Here is a 20,458-nt window from a genome sequence, read left to right as displayed (position 1 = left end):
TTGCCCGGTATCTCTGTAATATTACGCGGGGAACAAGATTGTAACAGATACGGATTGAGCCGTTTTCAAATAAATGCGATCGTTCACCGATTTCAGTTTAAAGGCGCTTTTTTAATCGATAAAACTGGTTAAATTACGGTCCTGACGCGTCGTAATTTTTAATAAGCCAATGGCGTTGTAGTTTATGCGTTTGACAACCGTTTCTGCACAAGATGGTGAAGGCGCGGATGTATGAGAGAACGGTGATTACTTTCTGTAGGCAGGACCGTAGTGAGGTTTTTTTTTTTTAAATTAACTTTTTATTTATATTATGCAGGAAGGCAATGTGAACTTTTATATCCTTGTGTTTTTATATTTTAAATTCCTTCATATATTCAGTTCAATTTTTTCTTTTCTTATATGTATAGTGCCATTTTCCTTTTTATTTTCGTTGTTAAATTTTTTTTTAAACTTTTTTTTTTTAAGTTTAATTATTTATTTATCTTAAATTTTTAAGGAAAATTAAGAAAAATGAATTTTTCTACTCGTTAAAATATTTCATGTTTGACAGCTTATTTTTGTGATATTTTTCATTGAGTTTGGTAAATTTTGAATTTTTTAGTTTTTGCTTAGAAATTTTAAGAATAACTTTTTCTAATATTTTTATCTTATTTATAATTTAAATAATTTTATTTATTCAAGGCAAAAAAATATTACGCTGAAAAATTCATTATCATGGTGTTTTTTGTTTGTATCTCTCCTCTGTCAGTTTTTGCATTTTTTAATCTAATTTGTTCATGGTCTAATATTTATGTTTAACATTCTGAATATTATTTTTTTAAATTATTTACTTTAAAAATTAATAGGTAATATAGGGCAAAAAACTTTTAAATAGGATTATTAAAAAATTACGAGTATTACATCTCCCGTTAAAATATAGAAAAAAATAGATAAAATATAAAGTTGAAAAAATATCACAAATTTTAAAGCTTTTTGAATTCTATATCTTATTTCGTTTTATTTAATTCTTAGCGCGAACATCAAGAATGATGTTAAAAAAATCATTAAACAAAAAAGAAGAAAATTAAGTTCTTAAAATTAAAAAATAAGTTAATTATACTAAAGTTGTGCGTTATCTTTAGAAGGTTTCAAAGACCTAAATTCCCTTTAAAGAATTTTAAGCTGTATTAGATAACATGTTAAAAACGTCTAATGAATAACAGCTGAAATTATAACTTTTGTTATTTTATTTTTTATAATGGACAGTTCTGACTATAAATTGTTTTAATTTTTTTTTTGTATAAATTGGTTATCTGATAATATTAAATTTTAAAAATTAGAAAATAGGAGGAGTGTTCCATTGACAATTGGTAACTGTATACAAAAACGAAACATCAGTTATTAAACATATGTCGAAAAGTGAAATTATGTTTTAATGCTCTCAAACTGAATTGAATTCTTAAAAATCTGATTGAGTATGTATTATTAGATCATAAATGACAAAGTAAAATTCATCAATAAAACTTTTAAAAAATTTACCCTTTATATCTTGTTTGCTACTTCACAGATAATTGATAAATGTCAGTTTATTCTAAACATTGTACAAATGTTTAATTCCCATCTAAACGGGCCTAACAAAAATCATGACTCATAGAATCCTTAAGTTACTCAACGAAATGTTCTCAAAAGAAAAAAAAAATTGAAACGATTGTTTACTTGTTTCCGTATGATTAGACCCTCAAAAAGCAATATTTCCAATAAATCACCATCGCGAAGCCAATGGAAGACTTCAAAATTAATATTTCCGGGAACAATTCCGACTCAAACAAAAATAGTAACATCATCAATCATCAAGATCGATCTACATGGAATAGTTTCTGATAGGCGAGCGCCGAAGCCATTTCATATATTAAAAGTTTCTGTTCTCTCTTAGGTTTATTATATGTGACTAGGATATACAGCCACTCAAGCGGGATGAACGGTTTTATTTTAATTTTAGTTTTTTTTTTGTCTTGTTAAAGGGTATGAAATAAATATTTAATGCCATTTTTTTAGGGTACGATCTGAGTAGCAATGTCGCTTCTTGGGCATTTAAACATAAAACCAATAGAAAAAGAGTTAGTTAGTGGGTTCTTTATGAGGGTCAAATATCTAAAAAAACCTCACTGTAGTTAAATAGTGAAAAATTGTATACACTTGTACTATTACAGTCCCTATTTAGTTTTTTGTTAATAACTAAAGTATTTTTGATGGCGGCTAAAGATGGTCAAAGAACTATTAATAAAGAAATAAATTCTCTTAAAAATGAGATAAAAATCATTTTTCTAAGTTAATTATATCAAAAGTTATTACAAGTCAAAGTACAAAAATACCAAAAAAAGAGATTTAGAGGGAAGTTTTTCGTCTAACTTATGGAAGTTTTTTTACGTTTTACTTAAAAACCTGAAGGTTATGTAAGAAAAGTGTAAATATAAAAATTTTAAATTTTTTTATCACCTATAATTTTCATAAAAAGCATTTTTTCCTCAGACAATTATTTTCTGCAAAATAACCGTTTTTCATTAATCCTACCCTTAGCCCCCCACCCACCCCACACAACTTACCAGTAAGAAATTGTTTTCAAAAATCATTGTTTTCTCAAATAATACGCATGAATAACAGCTGGTCTCTTTGTTAATATCCAATCTAATAACACAGTTTTTTTATTTAAATTTGATATAATTACAAGTATATATATTAACGAATATTTAATACAAAAACAGTGCTATTAGGTTGATTTTTATAGTCAAAAAACGGTAATTTTTGAAAAGAATTTCTTACTGGAAAAATGTTTGGGGTGGGTGGGGGGCTAAGGGTTGTGTTGGTGAAAAACAATGATTTTGCAGATAAAATTTATTCAATATTTAATCTAGTAACCCTGTTTATTTAAATTTGATATGATTTTTCATATAAATAATTACTATAAAAACAGCATTATTAGATCGGAAAATATGGTCGAAAAACAGTAATTTTTCAAAAAAACTTCATAAAATTTTTGAAGTGAGTTTAAAAACTAGATATGTAAATCATGTGTCAATTTTCTTTAATGCTGAATTTTTTTTCCTTTTGTAAGCGGAATAGTATATGAGAGACGTATATTCTACAGTTTAATAATAAATAAATAATAAATAATTTTCTACAGGCTTTTGAACAAAGGTTGGCCAATTTTCAGCCTTTGGAAATCATATATGGCGGTGATATAAATTTAAACCTTCTAAATATGAAACATCATTATGTATCAATTTTTTATGATTGTATAAAGTCTTTTTAAAATTTACAACAAGTTATAATGGAACCTACAAGAGTTACAGGGACATCATCTGCACTTCTGGATTTAATTTTGATTCCAAATGACGAAACAAGCTTTGAGTCGAGTATTAGCAATTAAGAAATTTCTGACCATTTCTTGACGTATTGCAATATAATAAACAAAAAAACTAAAAACCTTAAATTTATGTCACGAAACCTCAAAAATATTGATAGAGATTTGCTTAACGAATTTTTACAGGTCACCCCATTTGAACACATATTTTATTTGGAAACAGTTGCTGCTTTAAATAATTTTTTGATAAATTTGTTCGACGTTTTAGCACCTCTAACCCAGCACAAAATAAAAAAACCAACCTCCATGGTTAACTTATACCATTAAAAAAATGATGAGTTTGAAGAACAAAGCCTACAAAAAATATCAAAAGACTAAAACTAATTTGAATTGGGACTATTACAAACAAATTAAAAGTCAAGCTAGCATTACAATACGTAAAGAAAAAAAAAACAATACCTTGCACAGATAGTAACTATGGGTTTTAAAGATAAAAAGATTTTTTGGCAAAGACTAAAGAAACTTAATGTATTTTCAAATGGCAAAGTTAACGAATTACCCGATCATCTTAATGTCCCCAATTATATAAATAATCATTTTATAAAGGCCTCAACGCAGAACAAATCAGTGCATGGAGATCTTTTAAATTTGTATCAAAATAAGCAAAGGCGTCAAATATTATCAAAATTTAATTTTTATACCGTGTCTTATATTCGAAATTAAATCGCTTGCTACCGGGGCGGATCAAATTAATCTATAGATGTTGTTGTTGTGTGTGGACCGAGTTATACATTTTGTAACTAATATTGTAAACTCATGTATATTAGACAAATGTTTTCCTGATGTCTGGAAGGTCTCAAAAATATTTCCACTTTTAAAAAAGCAAAATATTTCCGATTTTAATGATTTAAGACCTATTAGTATTTTGCCAGTTCTTTCTAAAGTCATGGAAAAGATATTAAATGTCCAAATTAGGGAGTACCTATAGATAAATATAATATTTTACCGGCATTGCAGTCAGAGTTTAGATCGGGTCATAGCTGTACCACGGCACTTTTAAAGATCACTGATCACTGATCAGGGTAAGGCCACTGCTTTACTACTTATCGACTACAGCAAAGCGTTTGATCGTATCATTCATACATTACTCTATGCGATCTTAGGCTATAATGGGTTTGACTGTGACGCAATTGATATTATTAAAAGTTATTTAACCGATAGAAATCAATACGTTGAAACGAATAAGGGCATTTCAGTTATGTGGAGTTCCACAAGGTTCCATACTGGAACCTGTTTTATTTTGTATTTATACTAGTAATCTCACCAGTTGTCTAAAATATTGCAGTGCTCATTTATATGCTGATGACACGCAACTCTACTTTTCTTTTTTTCCTGAAAGTAAAGAAATAGCTGCCAAGAAAATGAACGATGATCTAAAAGCCTTAATAGATTTTTCAGAAAAACACAATCTGCAAATAAACTCGTCTAAATCTACCTTCTTGATTTTCGGCAAAAATCGCGAAGTATGGCATCAGAGTATGGCTTTGGAAGCTTCCTCAAACAAGCTATTGCATTCTACTTGTTCCCGCAATTTGGGACTTCACATTGACACCAATATGAGGTATAAACAGCATATAAGTAAGTGCTTATTCTAATTTAAAACAACTATTTCCGCATAGACACCTACTTTCAACATCTCAAGAAATTACCTTATGCGACGCTCTGGTTTTGAGTCATTTTAATTTTGCCGACGTCGTATATGGTCCATGCTTAGACTCTATCGACAAAGGTCGAATTCAGCGAGTGTAAAAGTCATGCTTGCGATTAATTTACGGCATTCGTCGTGGAGATCCTGTAATTTATATGCTACGACAAACAAAATGGCGATCGTAGAAATTTGCATGCTACTATTGTATATCACCAAATAATAACTTTAAATCACCCCTCGTATCTATTAAATAAAATACGCTATAGAACTGACGTACATTTTTTGAATCTCCGGCATAGAGGTCTAATTTATCCGCCTTTGCATACCACTATGTTTTATCAGCGGTCATTTTCTTATAATATTCATTTAGTCAGATTCCGGAGGACTTTAAAAATGTATCAAAAAGCGTATTTAAACATAAATACAAAAAATATTTATTGCGGTAGAATGGGTATATCTGGTGATCGTCGCGTTTATTAAATATGTATGTATTGGGTATGTTTGGCACATGTTGGGGGATACCTAGTAATTTATTTTGGATGCAACAAAAAAAAAACAAAAAAGAAATTATAACTTATTTAATGAAAGAGGTTAAACATGAATCTTTTTAAATTGCCTTTAGCCTCCTTTTTGCCTATATTATGGTTAAGACTTTTTTTTAATTTTAAAGCATATGATATTTATTATCTTTGTATCTAGTTAAGATATAATATTTTATTGTAAATTGGGCAATAAACGATGTATTATTATTATTATTATTATTATTAATAAATATACCTTGACCAAATACGGTCGATAAATATACCAAAACCAAAAATCGCTGAATAAATATATATTTAACTATTATAATACATATGTTGCTTGCTAGTCATGTCCTATATAAAATTGATGAACGGTTTTGTTTAATTTTACTTCTTTATGTTGTTTTAAAGGGTAAACCTAAATTTTCGCGATATATGGTTCTATAAAATAAATATTTATTGCAATTTTTTTAGGGTAGAATCTGAGTAGCACTGTCACTTCTTTTATCATAGAATTAATAGAAATAAAGATAGTTAACTCTATAAAAAAATTAAAGGAGACTTATACGATTACTTATACTTATTACTTAATACTTATTTCTTAAATGATGGAAAACAAAAAACTCCTTTTTGAGTAGAAAATTACTATTTACTATTTTAGCCCCTATTTAGTTTGTTATTAATAAATAAAGAATTTTTGATAGCAGTTAAACATGGTCAAACAATTATAAATAAAGAAATAAATTCTCTAAAAAATGAGATAAAAATCATTTTTCTAAGTTAATTATATCAAAAGTCAAAGTACAAAAATACCAAAAAAAACATTTAGAGGGAGAAGTTTTTCGTCGAAAAAAGTTTTTTCACGTTTTACTTGAAAACCTGAAGGTTATGTAAGAAACGTATAGATATAAAAACTATAGATTTTTTTATCATCTATAATTTTCTTAAAAAGCATTTTTTTCTCAGGCAATTATTCTCTGCAAAATAACCGTTTTTCATTAATCCTACCCTTAGCCCCCCACCCTTCCCACACAACTTACCTGTAAGAAATTGTATTTAAGAATCATTGCTGTCCAAAATAATACACATGTATAACTGCTGTTTTTATCATTAATACCTAATCTATTAAAACAGTTTTTTTATTTATATTTGATATAATTATAAATATATATTAATAAATATTTAATACAAAAACAGTGCTATTAATTTGAATTTTATAACCAAAAAACGGTAATTTTTCAAAAGAATTTCTTACTGGAAAAATATTTGGGGTGGGTGGGGGGGTAAGGGTTGGGTTGATGAATAACAATGATTTTGCAGATAAAATTTATTCAATATTTAATTTAATAACACTGTTTATTTGAATTTGATATAATTTTTTATATAAATAATTACTATAAAAACAGCATTATTAGATCGGATAATATGATCGAAAAATAGTAATTTTTCAGATAAAACTTAAAATATAAACTAGATATGTAAATCTTATGTTAATTTTTCTTTAATGGTGAATTTTTTCTCCTTTTGTAAACGATATAGTATATGAGAGACGTATATTCTACAGTTTAATAAATATACCTTGACCAAATACGGTTGATAAATATACCAAAACCAAAAATCGCTGAATAAATATACATATATTTAACTATTATAATAAATTGCTTGCTAATCATGTCCTATATAAAATTGATGCACAGTTTTGTTTAATTTTACTTCTTTATGTTGTTTGAAAGGGTAAACCCACATTTTCGCGATATATGGTTCTATGAAATAAATATTTATTGCCATTTTTTTTAGGGTAGAATCTGAGTAGTAATGTCACTTCTTAGACATTTTAACATAGAACCAACAGAAATAAAGATAGTTAGCTCTATAAAAAAATTAAATGAGACTTATACGATTAACTATACCTACATGTTTACTTTTAGGCTAAAACATGTCGCGCCATTCTGAATTAGTGTGCCGTAGCTATAAATCAAAGTATCTAATAAAAATTGTTTCACACTTTCACAACTTCTGGTTATATTTTTAGGGTGACTTGAAAAATCATGCCACAGAAATATTAGAAGAAAATTGGCGGACGGCGATATGAAAATTATACAAATGACATCCTAGAAAGTGCTATAGCCGCAATTAGAGATAAGATGTCCTATTGCAAGGCTTCTCAAATATATAACATTCGTTTGGTGATTCTATGGAGAAAGATTAAGAATTAACACCCGAAAAAGTTTGAAGGACAACCTGTTTTAAGTAAAAGAGAAGAAAATGCCATTGTAGCAGCTGTTGTTACGCCGACAGAATGGGGCGATCCATATGAGAAAGAGGATATAAAATTATTAGTTAAAAACTGCTTGGATCGAGCCGGCAAACAGGTGACCAAGTTTTCTAATAACATGCCTGGAAAAGATTGGTGTACGGACTTTCTTACAAGGCATAAATTAAAGGTTCGTTTGGCTGAAAATATAAAAAGATCTAGGGCAGGTGTATCAAGAAAAGTTTTATATGAATATTTTGATAAATTGGAAGTTTCTTTCAAAGACGTACCATCAGAGAATTTAATAAACTATGACGAAACAAATTTTGTTGATGATCCCGGAACGCCTAAAATTGTTATACGAAGAACTATGAAGCACGCAGAGAAGGTTTGTGATTCCACCAAGTCTGCCCACTCAGTCATGTTCTCTGTAATAGCGGCTGGACTTTTGTTACTTCAATACGTTGTCTACAAATCTGAATATTTGTGATCCACTTGGATTCAAAGTGGCCCTGAAGGTTGTATTTACAACCGCAGCAAGTCTGGGTGGTTCGATCAAAGTTTGTTTGAGGATTGATTCTTTAAGAACATTGTTCCTTTTTCTAGACGTCTAGATGGCTCAAAAGCTATCATTGGGGACAATCTAGCAAGTCATCTGTCAGAGGCTGTAATAAAAAAATGCAAAGAAGAAAATATTAGATTCATTTTCTTACCAGCAAACAGTACCCATTTGACAGAACCCCTTGATGTGTCCTGTGTCAGACCAATCAAGATTGCCTGGCGACAGCGGCTAAAAAAATGGAAAATATCAAATCCAGGTGTGTTAAAGAAAGATCATTTTTCCCGCGTTCTCAACAGGACAATCAAATCGTAAAAATATCAAATCTGGATTTGAGGCTACAGGTTTATATCCGCTTATCCGAGAAAAGGTCCTTGTTAAAGTCCCAGACGACAATGAGTTTGACGCCAATAATAGTGTTATATCATTAGTTGCAAAGTCAGTTACATCTCTTTTTAAGGAATCCAGATTTAAAGAAACCCGAGCCAAACAAATCAAACGTAAGAAACGGAGAAAGCGTTACAGATCAAAAGATTTCAAGCTCTTCGAAATCAGAAAAAGAAACTATAATCGAGCAGGAGAAGATAAATTGTCAAATAAGGAATCAGAGAAACTTTAAGATATTGAGCTGCCCTGCTTTGTAAACCCAGTGCAAGAAAAAAAAATTTAACTCGGAAAACTTACAAAGAGTCGAGAAAGCGCAAATCGCTCTAGACAACTTGGTAGAAGGGGACTTCATATTGTTAGAGTGTACTACACTAAAGAAAAAGCAACAAAGATATCTGTCAAAAGTAATGGAAGTAGACCAAAGATTTATATATTGCTCATTTCTTAGGCCTTCTGAAAAAATCAAAGATGCCTTTGTTTTTCCCCTTAAGCCAGATATTAGTGATATTACTATGGAGCAGGTGATCAGGAAGTTTGAGCGTCCTGAGTTAAGAAGAGTTAAGGAAAGGAGCACTAAAATTTATTTTTTAAAAACAATGTTAAATTAGAGTAGTGTTTAAACTATATTTAGTTTATATTTTTCATATAAAATAATGTTTTATAATTGGTACAACCAAAGAAATTAGTTTTAATTAACTAATTTTGTTTCGATACACCCTTCAGAGCGGGTGACTTTCATTTTAAACGACTTTAAATCCCGTTTTTCAAGACACCCGTATTGTGGGTGACTTGAAATTTTCTGTTTATTATTTTTTTTTTTGAAAACTAAAAGAAATTTGAAAGTTTTTTTTCCGATGTATATATTCCCCAAACTTATGTGCAAGTTTTCCATATTTTTTTGCAAACCAATTTGTTATTCTGTGTCTCGTAGAGAGGTGAACATGTCAAAATTCTTATCAAGTCACCCGCATTGACGGTACCAAGGTCAAATGCGCGGCAGTGCCTATGCAGCCTGCTCTCGTGCATTTAGGTGATAACTTAAATATCCGTTGGACCGCGTAAATTTGTTCGCTTCACCCTCTGATTTCAAGTCACCCACTTTGACGCTACTTATCACTTAAAACTCCTTTTTGAGTATAAAACTACTATTTACTATTTAAACTAGTTTTTTGTTAATAAATAAATAATTTTTGATGGCGGCTAAAGATGCTCAAATAATTATAAATAAAGAAATAAATTCTCTAAAAAATAAGATAAAAATCGTTTTTCTAAGTTAATTATATCAAAAGTTATTACAAGTCAAAATATAAAAATACCAAAAAAGAGATTTAGAGGGAGAAGTTTTTCGTCAAAACTTATGGACTTTTTAAAGAACTAAATTTTGAAAAAAGTTTTTTCACGTTTTACTTGAAAACCTAAAGGTTATGTAAGAAAAGTGTAGATATAAAAATTTTAATTTTTTTATCACCTATAATTTTCATAAAAAGCATTTTTTCTCAGGCAATTTTTTTCTGTGAAAAAAAAAAACGTTTTTCATTAATCCTACCCTTAGCCCCCCACCCACCCCACACAACTTACCAGTAAGAAATTGTTTTCAAAAATCATTGTTTTCCAAAATAATACGCATGAATAACAGCTGGTCTCTTTGTTAATATCCAATCTAATAACATAGTTTGTTTATTTAAATTTGATATAATTATATCTATAAATATTTATCGGATAATATGGACGAAAAACAGTGATTTTCCTTTTTTGAGTATAAAACTACTATATACTATTTTAGTCCTTATTTAGTTTTTCGATAATAAGTAAAGAATATTTGGTGGCGGCTAAAGATGGTCAAAGAATTATAAATAAAGAAAATAATTCTCTAAAAAATGAGACAAAAATCACCTTTCTAAGTTAATTACGTTCAAAGTAATTACAAGTCAAAGCACAAAAAAAGAGATTTACAAGGTGAATTTCGAGATTTTTTTGTACCTGTACAATCGTCTTAATAAAACCTTTTTATGCCAATCTACCCTAACCATAATGGCAAACCTTCAGGTAATTATCGTACGAATCTAAGCAAAACAACGTGGGTGTTATCGTATGTGCACACACCATTAGTTAATATTCCGATTCAGTTAAACGATCTTAAATTGTCAATAGAGGCGACAATAACTATTGAGAATTAACGAGTTCTAACCATAAAGACGCAATCTGGCGCGGTCAAACAAACAATAAAAACAAATTAATAACATCGTTAGAGCGAGGCTATGGTATTAATGAATTAAATTAAGAAATCTTATTTTGGACTTATTAAGGCTGATTGATGTGGTTAATGATATCATTTTTTCTTTTTAATCGAGTCCAAGTGCACTCGTTTTAATTATTATTATTGGCCAAACAAATTCGTACATTGCATATACGATAGTAGCATCAATATTATTTATTAGCATTGGTATTATCAGTGAACTTTGTTTATTTGCCTTGATATTTAAATGAGTGGTTTTTTTAATTATTATGTTATATTTGGCTCTTACATATTTTATATTTTTGGATGGAATGCTAGCCATAATCGTTAAGATTTAAAAAAAAATACTTCACATAATTTCTTCATTCTAAGTGCCTCACAAATTCCTTTCTTTCATTAATGACAATAGCACGATTGTTAATATTTTCCCAGTTACTTTATTATATGCGTGCTTTGCGCAATTTTTATGTCCAAATTGGTAAATCGATCGCGTGTGCTTTAGTTAACAATTAAATGGCAATACAAACCGTTTGCCCCCATTAAATTTTAATTAGACGCGAAGTTTCGTAGAGAATTATCCGGGCCATCGAACATTTACAAGCCGATTTGCAATTAAATCAAAAGCTGAGCAAGCCCAAAGTGTTGTTAACAGGCCACTTTGTGTCAATTTGGACCTACTGTCGGAACCTCCGGCTTTCACATTACACTATTTGCGAAGGGAAATTTAATTTTCCGTTATTACCTGCGTACGCCGCAACTATTTTAATATCCAAGTAAACGTTTGATCCAATCAATCCTGACCGCTGTATTCAATATCCTATACCTAAGTTTATTTTTTGAATGTGCAAGTAACCCATCTTTCTAAACTAATAAATACGGAAATCACAAAACAACTTTACCACTAGCCAAAACCTCTTTATTTTATTCTCGACACATGTTTCGCTAACTATATTGGCATCTTCGGGAGAAGATTAAAAATGACCCCTGATTGAAATTGACCCCTATCTTTATGGTGAGTTAAAACACTCCATCATAATAATTTTTGAAAACAACATACTTTGGAAGTGGTATACATTATTGGAGGGTCATCCTGTATCCCTTTTGCCCACTTACTAAGGTTTTTACTCTCTACCTATTTGAAATGACCTATAGTTAGAGCTGTTTGATTGATCGAGATCGATTGGTTATTGACGTAGTAGAAAGTACTTGACATGTATTGATGTTTATTTTCATTTGGACCACGGGATTAGAGTATCTAGATCTTTTTGAAGGGTAAGACAGTCGTTGGAAGAGTTAATGCGAAGGAGCAGTTTGAGATCATCAGCATACAATAATTGAACTGAATTTAACGGCCTGAGAGAAATCTTATTATTGATTTTTTGGGAGATAAATCCAAAATACTTGCGATTCGTCAAGCTATAATTTAATTTGAAGTGGAGTTTGCTTTTCATTACAATTTATGTATCTATCGTTTCTTCGTGTTAGTTCGTTTACATAAACGTTTTTTCATAGTTTTTTTATTATAGCTTTTAGTGTTTTTAAGCTAGAAGGTTGATTTTTATATCATTTTATCGAGAAATTTCATTTTTAGTTATGATCCTTTGTCAACGTTAAGCCGCCATTAAAACTACTTGAGTTACAGAGGAAAAATTAACAAACCGCTAATAAGATTAAAAATTTTGATTTTTCTTTAACAAATTAAAAAATGCATTAAGTTCTTTATGACAGCCGACTAGATTTTTCAAATTTTATGAATTGTATATATCTACAATTTTAATTTGATAGTGATTTTTTTAAAACGCTCAATAGAACCAAAAAAATGCAATAGATAAAAATTTTAGGCTTTTTAACATTTATTATAAAAGCAATAGTATAAATAGTAATTTTTAACTTATAAAGAAAAAATACATTAAAAATTCATCCTTTAAATATCATTTTTTGTATTTTGACTTGTAATAAATTTTATTGTAATTAACTTAGAAAGGTGATTTTTATTTCATTATCTAGGGAAATATTTTCTTTATTTATAATTCTTTGATCACTTTTAGCCGCCACTAAAAATTCTTTAATTATTAAAGAAAAACTTGATATGGTCCTGTATTTGACAAATATAGAATTTGAATGTTTTTTTAAGGGTTGTCCGAACCGTTACATGTTGAAAGAATGCAAAGGAACTAAGGTACATGCAAAGTGTAGTGTATCACATTATTTAAAAGATTGTAATGTTAATAGTGTTTTGTGTATAAATTGTGTTACATCCAGTGTCTTAATGTTAATCACGTTTCTTGGACGTTAAAAGCTTTAATCAGAAGTGATATTAAATATAAGGTTCAGACTGTAGTGTCTGATGGAGGTTACGTTTGGTTGTTGTCTGTTGAGCTGTATACATATTTTTCATTACAATTTACGCACCTATGGTTTTTTAAACGTTTTCTCTGTTTTTAAAAAATTACAAAGGAATTCACTTACCTGAAACAAATTGAAAAAGGATTCAATTTGCATGGAAAAAATTGGAAAATCATTTCAGTTCTTTCAAATATCTAGAGATATCAAAGGAAAATTTCACTGACTGAAAGAAATAGAAAAACTGAAATCGCCTGGAAGAATTTTTAGAATTTAATTCCCAGAAAGAAATCGAAAAAGAATTGCATCGTTATGAAGAAAATGAAAGAGAATCTACAGTATTTCAATTGCTTGGAGAAAAAATTGCCTGAAAGAAATTGGAAAAGGATTCAAGTTCTTTCAATTGTCTGGAGAAAATCAAAGAAGAATTAAACTATCTTGAAAAAGTAGAAGAAGAGTTGAAATTTCCTTGACCTCCTGGAAGAAATGAATCAATTTGCCTGGAAGAAATTTGAATGTCCGGATAAAATCAAAGTCAACTGACTGAAGGAACTAAATTAACTCAATTTGCTGCAATAAGAATCGAAATTCCAGGGCGAATTCGTAAAAGAATCGAACTGCTAGGAAGAAAACAAAACAAAATTCACAGTTTTTCAATTATCTAGAAAATATCAAAGTTGAAAAATTCAAATTTTTTCGATTTTTCAAGTGTGGAGAATGAAAGGATAATTCAGTTGATCGAAAAAATTCATTGCTTGAAAAAAATTCGAAAAAACCAAAGCAGAAGTGAAAGGTGCAGTCAGTAGGATTGTTCGGAGTTCGTGCCAAATATCGACAAACATTTGTTATAACGATTAATTGGAACGTTTTGTACCTCAAGTTGAAGGTGGAACACTGGTTCAGTGAATGCTGAAGACTATTTTAAAATATCTTAAGAATTGTTGGACTTATAAAGCAAAATAGTCTAATAGAACAAGCAATTAATTGATTAAATAAGTGTCTCACTTTCTACGATACGAGTAAATAAATATCTTTAAATCGAAAAAGAAGTGAACTATCAGGAGGTGATGAATGAAGCCCTGTTAGTGGTACTGAGAGAGCTATTTAGTTCCTTGGAATAAGAAGAGTTATTGTTTATCTTGACTTAATTGGATTAACCATTCGCTATGCATAGTTCAATTTTCTGAAGATTAAGGCTTAATATTAATACAGGACAGGAGTATCTAAGACGAAAATATTTTAAAATCAGATCTCTATGTATGCGGAAAGTTTCAAAATCTGACGGTAGCAAGTAATAGTAATGATTACAGAATACAGGGTGATTTTCAACCTAAGCGCATAAACTTGGGAAATGTTAGTTTTAGTTTTAGTTTTGGAGATATCCATATTTTTTTAATAAAAAACGTGTATTTTTTAACGTGTTTAATTTAAACTAATTTAAAGCAACTGTTCGAAGTTGTTTCCATTATTTTCGATACAGACTTGAGCCCGTCGAATCCATGAAGACGTACATGCACGGGCCAAACCAGGCTGTAGGCGAATTGCGTCACTGGCAACGTTTATGCGATGTCGTAGCTCTTGCTTAGTATCAACTTCGTTTACATAGGTACACCATTGTTTCCATATGACCCCACAAATAAAAGTCTAATGGATTAAGGTCAGGCGAGCGAGAAGGCCACCCAACTGGACCATCACGGCCTATCCATCGTCCGGGAAGTGTATTCACCGACCATCTAGTGTTAAGACCGTAATAAGGATTCATCGACGCTGATTGGTCAAGATTTGAGTATCGATTAGGTAGGTATAACAGTTTTTTTTTGTTTGCTGTTTTCATTCAAATGAATTTTGGAGTGAACATCTAATTTAAGTTTTTTATAGTTGAATTTTAAGTATTTTGGACTAATTTTTGTGAAAAATGTCAATTAAAAAAACAAAAAAACTATAAATAAAACAATTTAGTGCCGTATAAAGTGTTTGTGCCCATTACATGATTAACTATTTGTATGTGTACCTGTGTTAATGTGACGAGAAGTGTTCTGTCTTATTGGGTTTTATGGGAATCACATTTTGTTTCTTTTATTTTTTTCTTATTATAATCAATAAACATTTACAAATTGAATAGTCTGAGTTTTATTTTAAGGGTTGTACATTTAAATAATTATTTCTCTCAATCTTTATGATTTTGTGGGCATAAGATTGCATTACTCAATTTAATTTCAACTATAACTAGATAAATTTAATCATTCATAAAAAAAACTGTAACACTACGTACTACTTTTTTCTGCTCGTGATCCGTATTTCTGATGTAAAGATGTAGATATTGTGAATTTTTAAAAAAAATATAATGTTTGATTGATTATGGTTTTTTAACAACTTATTATGAAGAATGAAATTTTGAGTTTGACAATGATCAAGAATGTTACGTTGTAAAGCGAGTGAAAGATCCTTCTGTCAGTAAATAAATGATTTATTTTGTTAAACTTGTAAAAAACTGTATAAAAATAATAAATAAAATAAAGTTGTTATATTATCGAACTTTTTTATTTCATGCATTGAAAATAAAGTGGATAACTCTGGCACATTCCAAAGATACATAACAACACAGAACGTAACATTGGGTTTAGTTAACAATCTTATTTTCATATTAGAAAAATTAGATAATATCAATACACAAAAAGGTTAGCAGCTACCAATTTATTGATTAGTTATCTACCATGAGATTTGGCACTGGGTAAATTTGCCATAATGTTTTTATGTAAATTTCTTGGCCTTTTTTTAACTCTGTTAGACTTAAATTTTGTTGGAAGGCGTCCAGCAGCTATTCTTTTTGAGCCCTTGGTGACTCCATTTCTTCTTCGTGCAATAGAAGTTAGTTGAACGCGAATAGCTGCACCACCTTTGAAATTCCGAGACACCTGAGCTAGCGCAGTAGCAACAAAACTGTTAAACTGTTCTTGGGTGTGTATTTTTGCTATACAAAGGTTTAACTTCTTTTTCAAATGCAATGGCAAGTTCTGTAGAAATGGTATGAATTTTACAACCTCACTACAAATTTGTTCATAATATTCAGATGAAACTTCACTCGGTTTTGCCATTTTTTCTCCACACTCCAAAATTTGACTTTGGTTTATATTTATTCGATTGCGGTTACTGGATGAGATGGAAGAGCCGTCGCTGTTATTAGGGATGTCCTCGCTTAAACCTAAAAAGAATGAAAGTTCTGGACATTTTTCTCCCATGCTAATTGTCCTAAATTATATCTTTCATTAGCAGACACTAAAAGCAAATTCGGCAAACTACATTGAAAACAATTATACACAAAAGCCTGATGTTTACAAAAACGACCTTGTGCACTAAAATGACATTCACAAATACCTAATTTAGGATCTACTATATGACTACAATTTAAATCTTTCGCACTTGGCACTTTGTACAAACAATTATTTTGAGTCAATTTTCCTTTTCTTGCAAACAGTGTCCATCGAACGTAAAATTTGTCAAAATGACTGACAAATTCAGGGTAGTTTCCATGCAATGATTGAATGTTGTTGACAGTTTCAGTTAACTCTTCGTGTTCAGTTGTGTACATGACCTACACCAAGTAATAATTATTTTTAGCACTTTTACCGATATTCCAAAGAAGTACAAACTTAAACTACCTTTTTAGCAATAATAAAAAAACGTTTGCATATCTAGAGAGTTTTTAACTCTTATTTAAATTAACACGTTTTATAGCCAGCTTACGCAAAACTTCAGCCAATTTAAATGTTTAATTTTTATAAAAGTGAAGTGAAAAGCTAAAGCATCAAACAAACAAAATCCTGAGAAATCTTAGGGTTTTCTTATTTGACTTTTGACCTTAATTATTTAAAGTGTCAAATAAAAAATCCCAAGAAGTCTTACGACTTGTTTGTTTGTCGCTTTAGTTTTTTACCTACCTCACTTTTATAAATACTAAACATACATTGGCTAAAATTTTGCATAGGTACCTACATAAGTTTTATGCTACTGTTAAGAAAGGTATATAAGTTTGTATTTTTTAGGGGTATTCGAAGAGGTATTGGTAAAAATGTAGTGAATCAAGTAGTGAACTTTTAAACAATATTTACCTTCTTGAACATTAGCATTAATTCTTGCTTTTTATCCTTTGGTATTTTGGTGTTTGAATGTAACCATCGCCATTCAGCTTGACCTACATGGAAATGGCATAACAACTGTTGTAAAGAAGGCCAGACAGTTTTCAGTGAATTTTTTTCAGCTGTTCCATCATCAGTCATAAACAACATAGGTGACTAAAAAAATAATATTAAGTTAAAATTACAGTATTATGCCTCCGAAGCATGTAGGATATGTGGATTTCATGAAAGAAAATGCACTAGTGTAGGATGTTTCCATTTGACTTTCATGAATCAAGATGGCGATGGGTACTGCTCCTGCTTTGGTAGGTGCCATCATAATAGTTATTGTAGATTGCCTTGTATCACAGCTTGCAAACGAATCACAAAATATAATTTCTTGAGATGTATGTAACATTTGCGCTCTTTGCATAATTCCAGTGGCTGAGAACACATCATGGAGGCTCTTCTTTAAACGAAACAATAACTTCTTCTTTGTTATACTCTGGCAATTTTTCTTTTAATTTCTCAAAAGGATCCATATATGACCCAAAATTGTTATTTCTCCAATTATCGTGAAGTGTTTGAACCTGTCGATGCGTTGGGTTAACAGATGAGTCGGCTAATACTGTATAATCTTTTTCTTCTAGAAGCAATTTACTTTCGTGCATTGAAATAGCCTCAGATGCCGACAGGCCACTAACAAAGTAACTTTCAAATATAGAAATGGTCTAAAAAATTAAATATCAAATAAAATTAACCTAAGTAGGTATAGCTATTTGACTGCCACACATACCTCTTTTGATACCCTAAGTAATCTTAAAGCACTACTTGTATGAATATTGTGGTTGTGCTTATTTTTTAATCTCACAACTACACATACTGGTGGAGATCTAGCCAAATATTTATCACTGCGGCGAGTATTAACAGTATTTAATTTGATTTTAATATCCAATGCAGCGCTATATCCAGTATTTCTCTCTGTTTTCTGGTGGATGGACTTATGTTTACAACTGTGATGACATAACCAAGCTTTGTGAAACACCATTCTAAAAGGATATTAGTAAGGTAAGGAATTCGTATAAAAAAATCATTAAAAAAATACAAAAAGCCAAATTAATTCGTATGCTGTCAAGCACCTACCCATAGACAAGAAATAATATAATGCACCTATCTATGTGGAGAAGGTACATTATGATACGATCTAATCGTTTGTTTTGGCTATGTCGCTAAATACCGACAAAAATGTTTTAACCTCTTCTTCAGAATTAACGTTGGTCTGCAAAGTAGCACATTCTTTTTCGGATTTCTCTAGCACAACACAAAACGTCTCATTTAGTTTCGTAATTACATTTGTTAAATCATACATTTTGAGATTTTAACAACAACAACAACAACACCCTATAACGCCGAACAAACGAAAGACGAACCACGAACACGAAACACGAGTTCGAGTTTAAGAGTTTTAAGTATCGACATACGTCATATACGTCATCTCAAATTAAATTTGACCAATCAGCCTCGATGAATCCTCATTACGGTATTAACACTAGATGGTCGGTGAATACGCGTCCGGGAAACATACGATCTAAATGTTGTCACACTGGTGGTGAAAAATGTGGTGGAGCACCATCATGAAGAAACCACATGTTCTGCCTAACGTTGAGATTCACATTTTCAAGGAGCACTGGTAAATTGTTGCGCAAAAATTCTAAATACCGAGCACCAGTCAAACGATTTTCCAGAATAAAAGGTCCGATGAGCATCCCGTTCAGAATTCCAGCCCATACATACAGAATTACAGAAAAACGTTTCCAAAGTCCAGTAATGAGTGTTATGAAAGTTGAAAATTCCATTGCGCGAAAAAATATGCCTCATCCGTAACTAGAATGTTCATGGTAAAGTTTGGGCTTAACTGCTGGTGATGTAACAACATAAAACGGGTACAGCAACTCGTGCCTTAAAATTTACCAACTTTTAGATTGCTATATTTCAAATCGCGCTGCAATTGTCCTAGTGCTAATTCCAGGTTATTCTTCGATAACTTCTAAAATATCCTCCTCCAGATTTAGAATGTGCCTAGGTCTCATAGCTCCTCCATCTTGTCCAGGCCGCGGCCGCTGTGTTTCTCTACCCCGCTGAATAACACGTAAGAAAGCCCCACGTCTCAAGTGATATCTTCGGGGAACTCTTTAGGCATACAGATCAGCTGCTGCTATTGCATTCTGATGCGTTTCTCCGTAAACCAAAACCATGTCGACAAGTTCTTCGTATGTAAAAATGTGCGCCATTACATTTGACGCTTTTATTTTGTGCGTGTGAAAATAACGACCAACAAACTAAGTACTGCTGAAGATTCCAAACAAGAAATTCCAAACTATGACTTTTCTATCAGTTATTAATAAACAAAATAAGTTCGTCTGATACACGTTCTGTTGACATTTGTTTAACTTTATTTCGGAAACCAAAAATATTTTACTACATTTTTTTCTCATTATTACTCATTATTGATCTTCATCTACCATTTCCCAAGTTTATGCGCATTGGTTGAAAATCACCCTGTATACCATTTAGTAATGCGACGCCAAATGTGAAACCTCCGATACCTTCTGGTGTCTACAACATTTATAAAGATAAACATTTGCTTTATTTACTTTATATATTAAAAGATCATGATTTAACTTGGCAAAACCTTGATAGAAAAGTATTTGTTTACATGCATGTACTTGATACCCCTCCTCTAAAGTCTCAGGTAATAAATCAACAAAATCAAGAGAATGCTTATTTGTGGAATTATCCAGATTAAACTAAATTGTTCATGCAACGATTTTTTTTTTAAAAGGGGCACTTGATTATACGAGTTTGTCAAATATTTATTACATTTAATTGATTGGCAAAATTGAAAGAAGAATTCAACTGTCTTAGAGAAATTGAGGGAAAATTCAAATTTAATTCAATTCACTTCAAAAAGTTAAAGAGGAATTCACTTACCTGG

The 20,458-nt window shown here is 30.6% G+C and overlaps 2 protein-coding genes across 2 annotated transcripts in view; one reads left to right on the top strand and one right to left on the bottom strand.

Moving 5' to 3' along the window:
* LOC126734913 (protein madd-4) overlaps positions 1 to 20,458 on the top strand; it is a 531,919-nt gene that overhangs the window by 86,817 nt on the left and 424,644 nt on the right. The window lies entirely within an intron of this gene.
* Positions 15,780 to 20,410, bottom strand: LOC126734897 (uncharacterized). Its single transcript, XM_050438729.1, has 5 exons — positions 18,607 to 20,410; positions 18,260 to 18,512; positions 17,458 to 18,194; positions 16,724 to 16,940; positions 15,780 to 16,550 (listed from the first exon to the last, which is right to left on the bottom strand). The coding sequence occupies exons 3-5, from the start codon at positions 17,632 to 17,634 to the stop codon at positions 16,054 to 16,056; spliced, it is 891 nt and encodes a 296-aa protein (XP_050294686.1). The 5' UTR covers positions 17,635 to 18,194; positions 18,260 to 18,512; positions 18,607 to 20,410; the 3' UTR covers positions 15,780 to 16,053.

This window comes from Anthonomus grandis, chromosome 4 (genome assembly GCF_022605725.1).
Source record: "Anthonomus grandis grandis chromosome 4, icAntGran1.3, whole genome shotgun sequence".
NCBI lineage: Eukaryota > Metazoa > Arthropoda > Insecta > Coleoptera > Curculionidae > Anthonomus > Anthonomus grandis.
The sequence above is the reverse complement of the archived record's forward strand: the minus strand, read 5'-3'. Positions and strand labels throughout refer to the sequence as shown.

Coding starts and splice junctions, on each gene's coding strand:
- LOC126734897 (XM_050438729.1), bottom strand. CDS start 17,634: ATGTTGTTTATGACTGATGATGGAACAGCTGAAAAAAATTCACTGAAA. Junction 16,941..17,457: donor TAATGCTAATGTTCAAGAAG/GTAAATATTGTT, acceptor TACTTGGTGTAG/GTCATGTACACAACTGAACA. Junction 16,551..16,723: donor TATAGTAGATCCTAAATTAG/GTATTTGTGAAT, acceptor CATTCTTTTTAG/GTTTAAGCGAGGACATCCCT.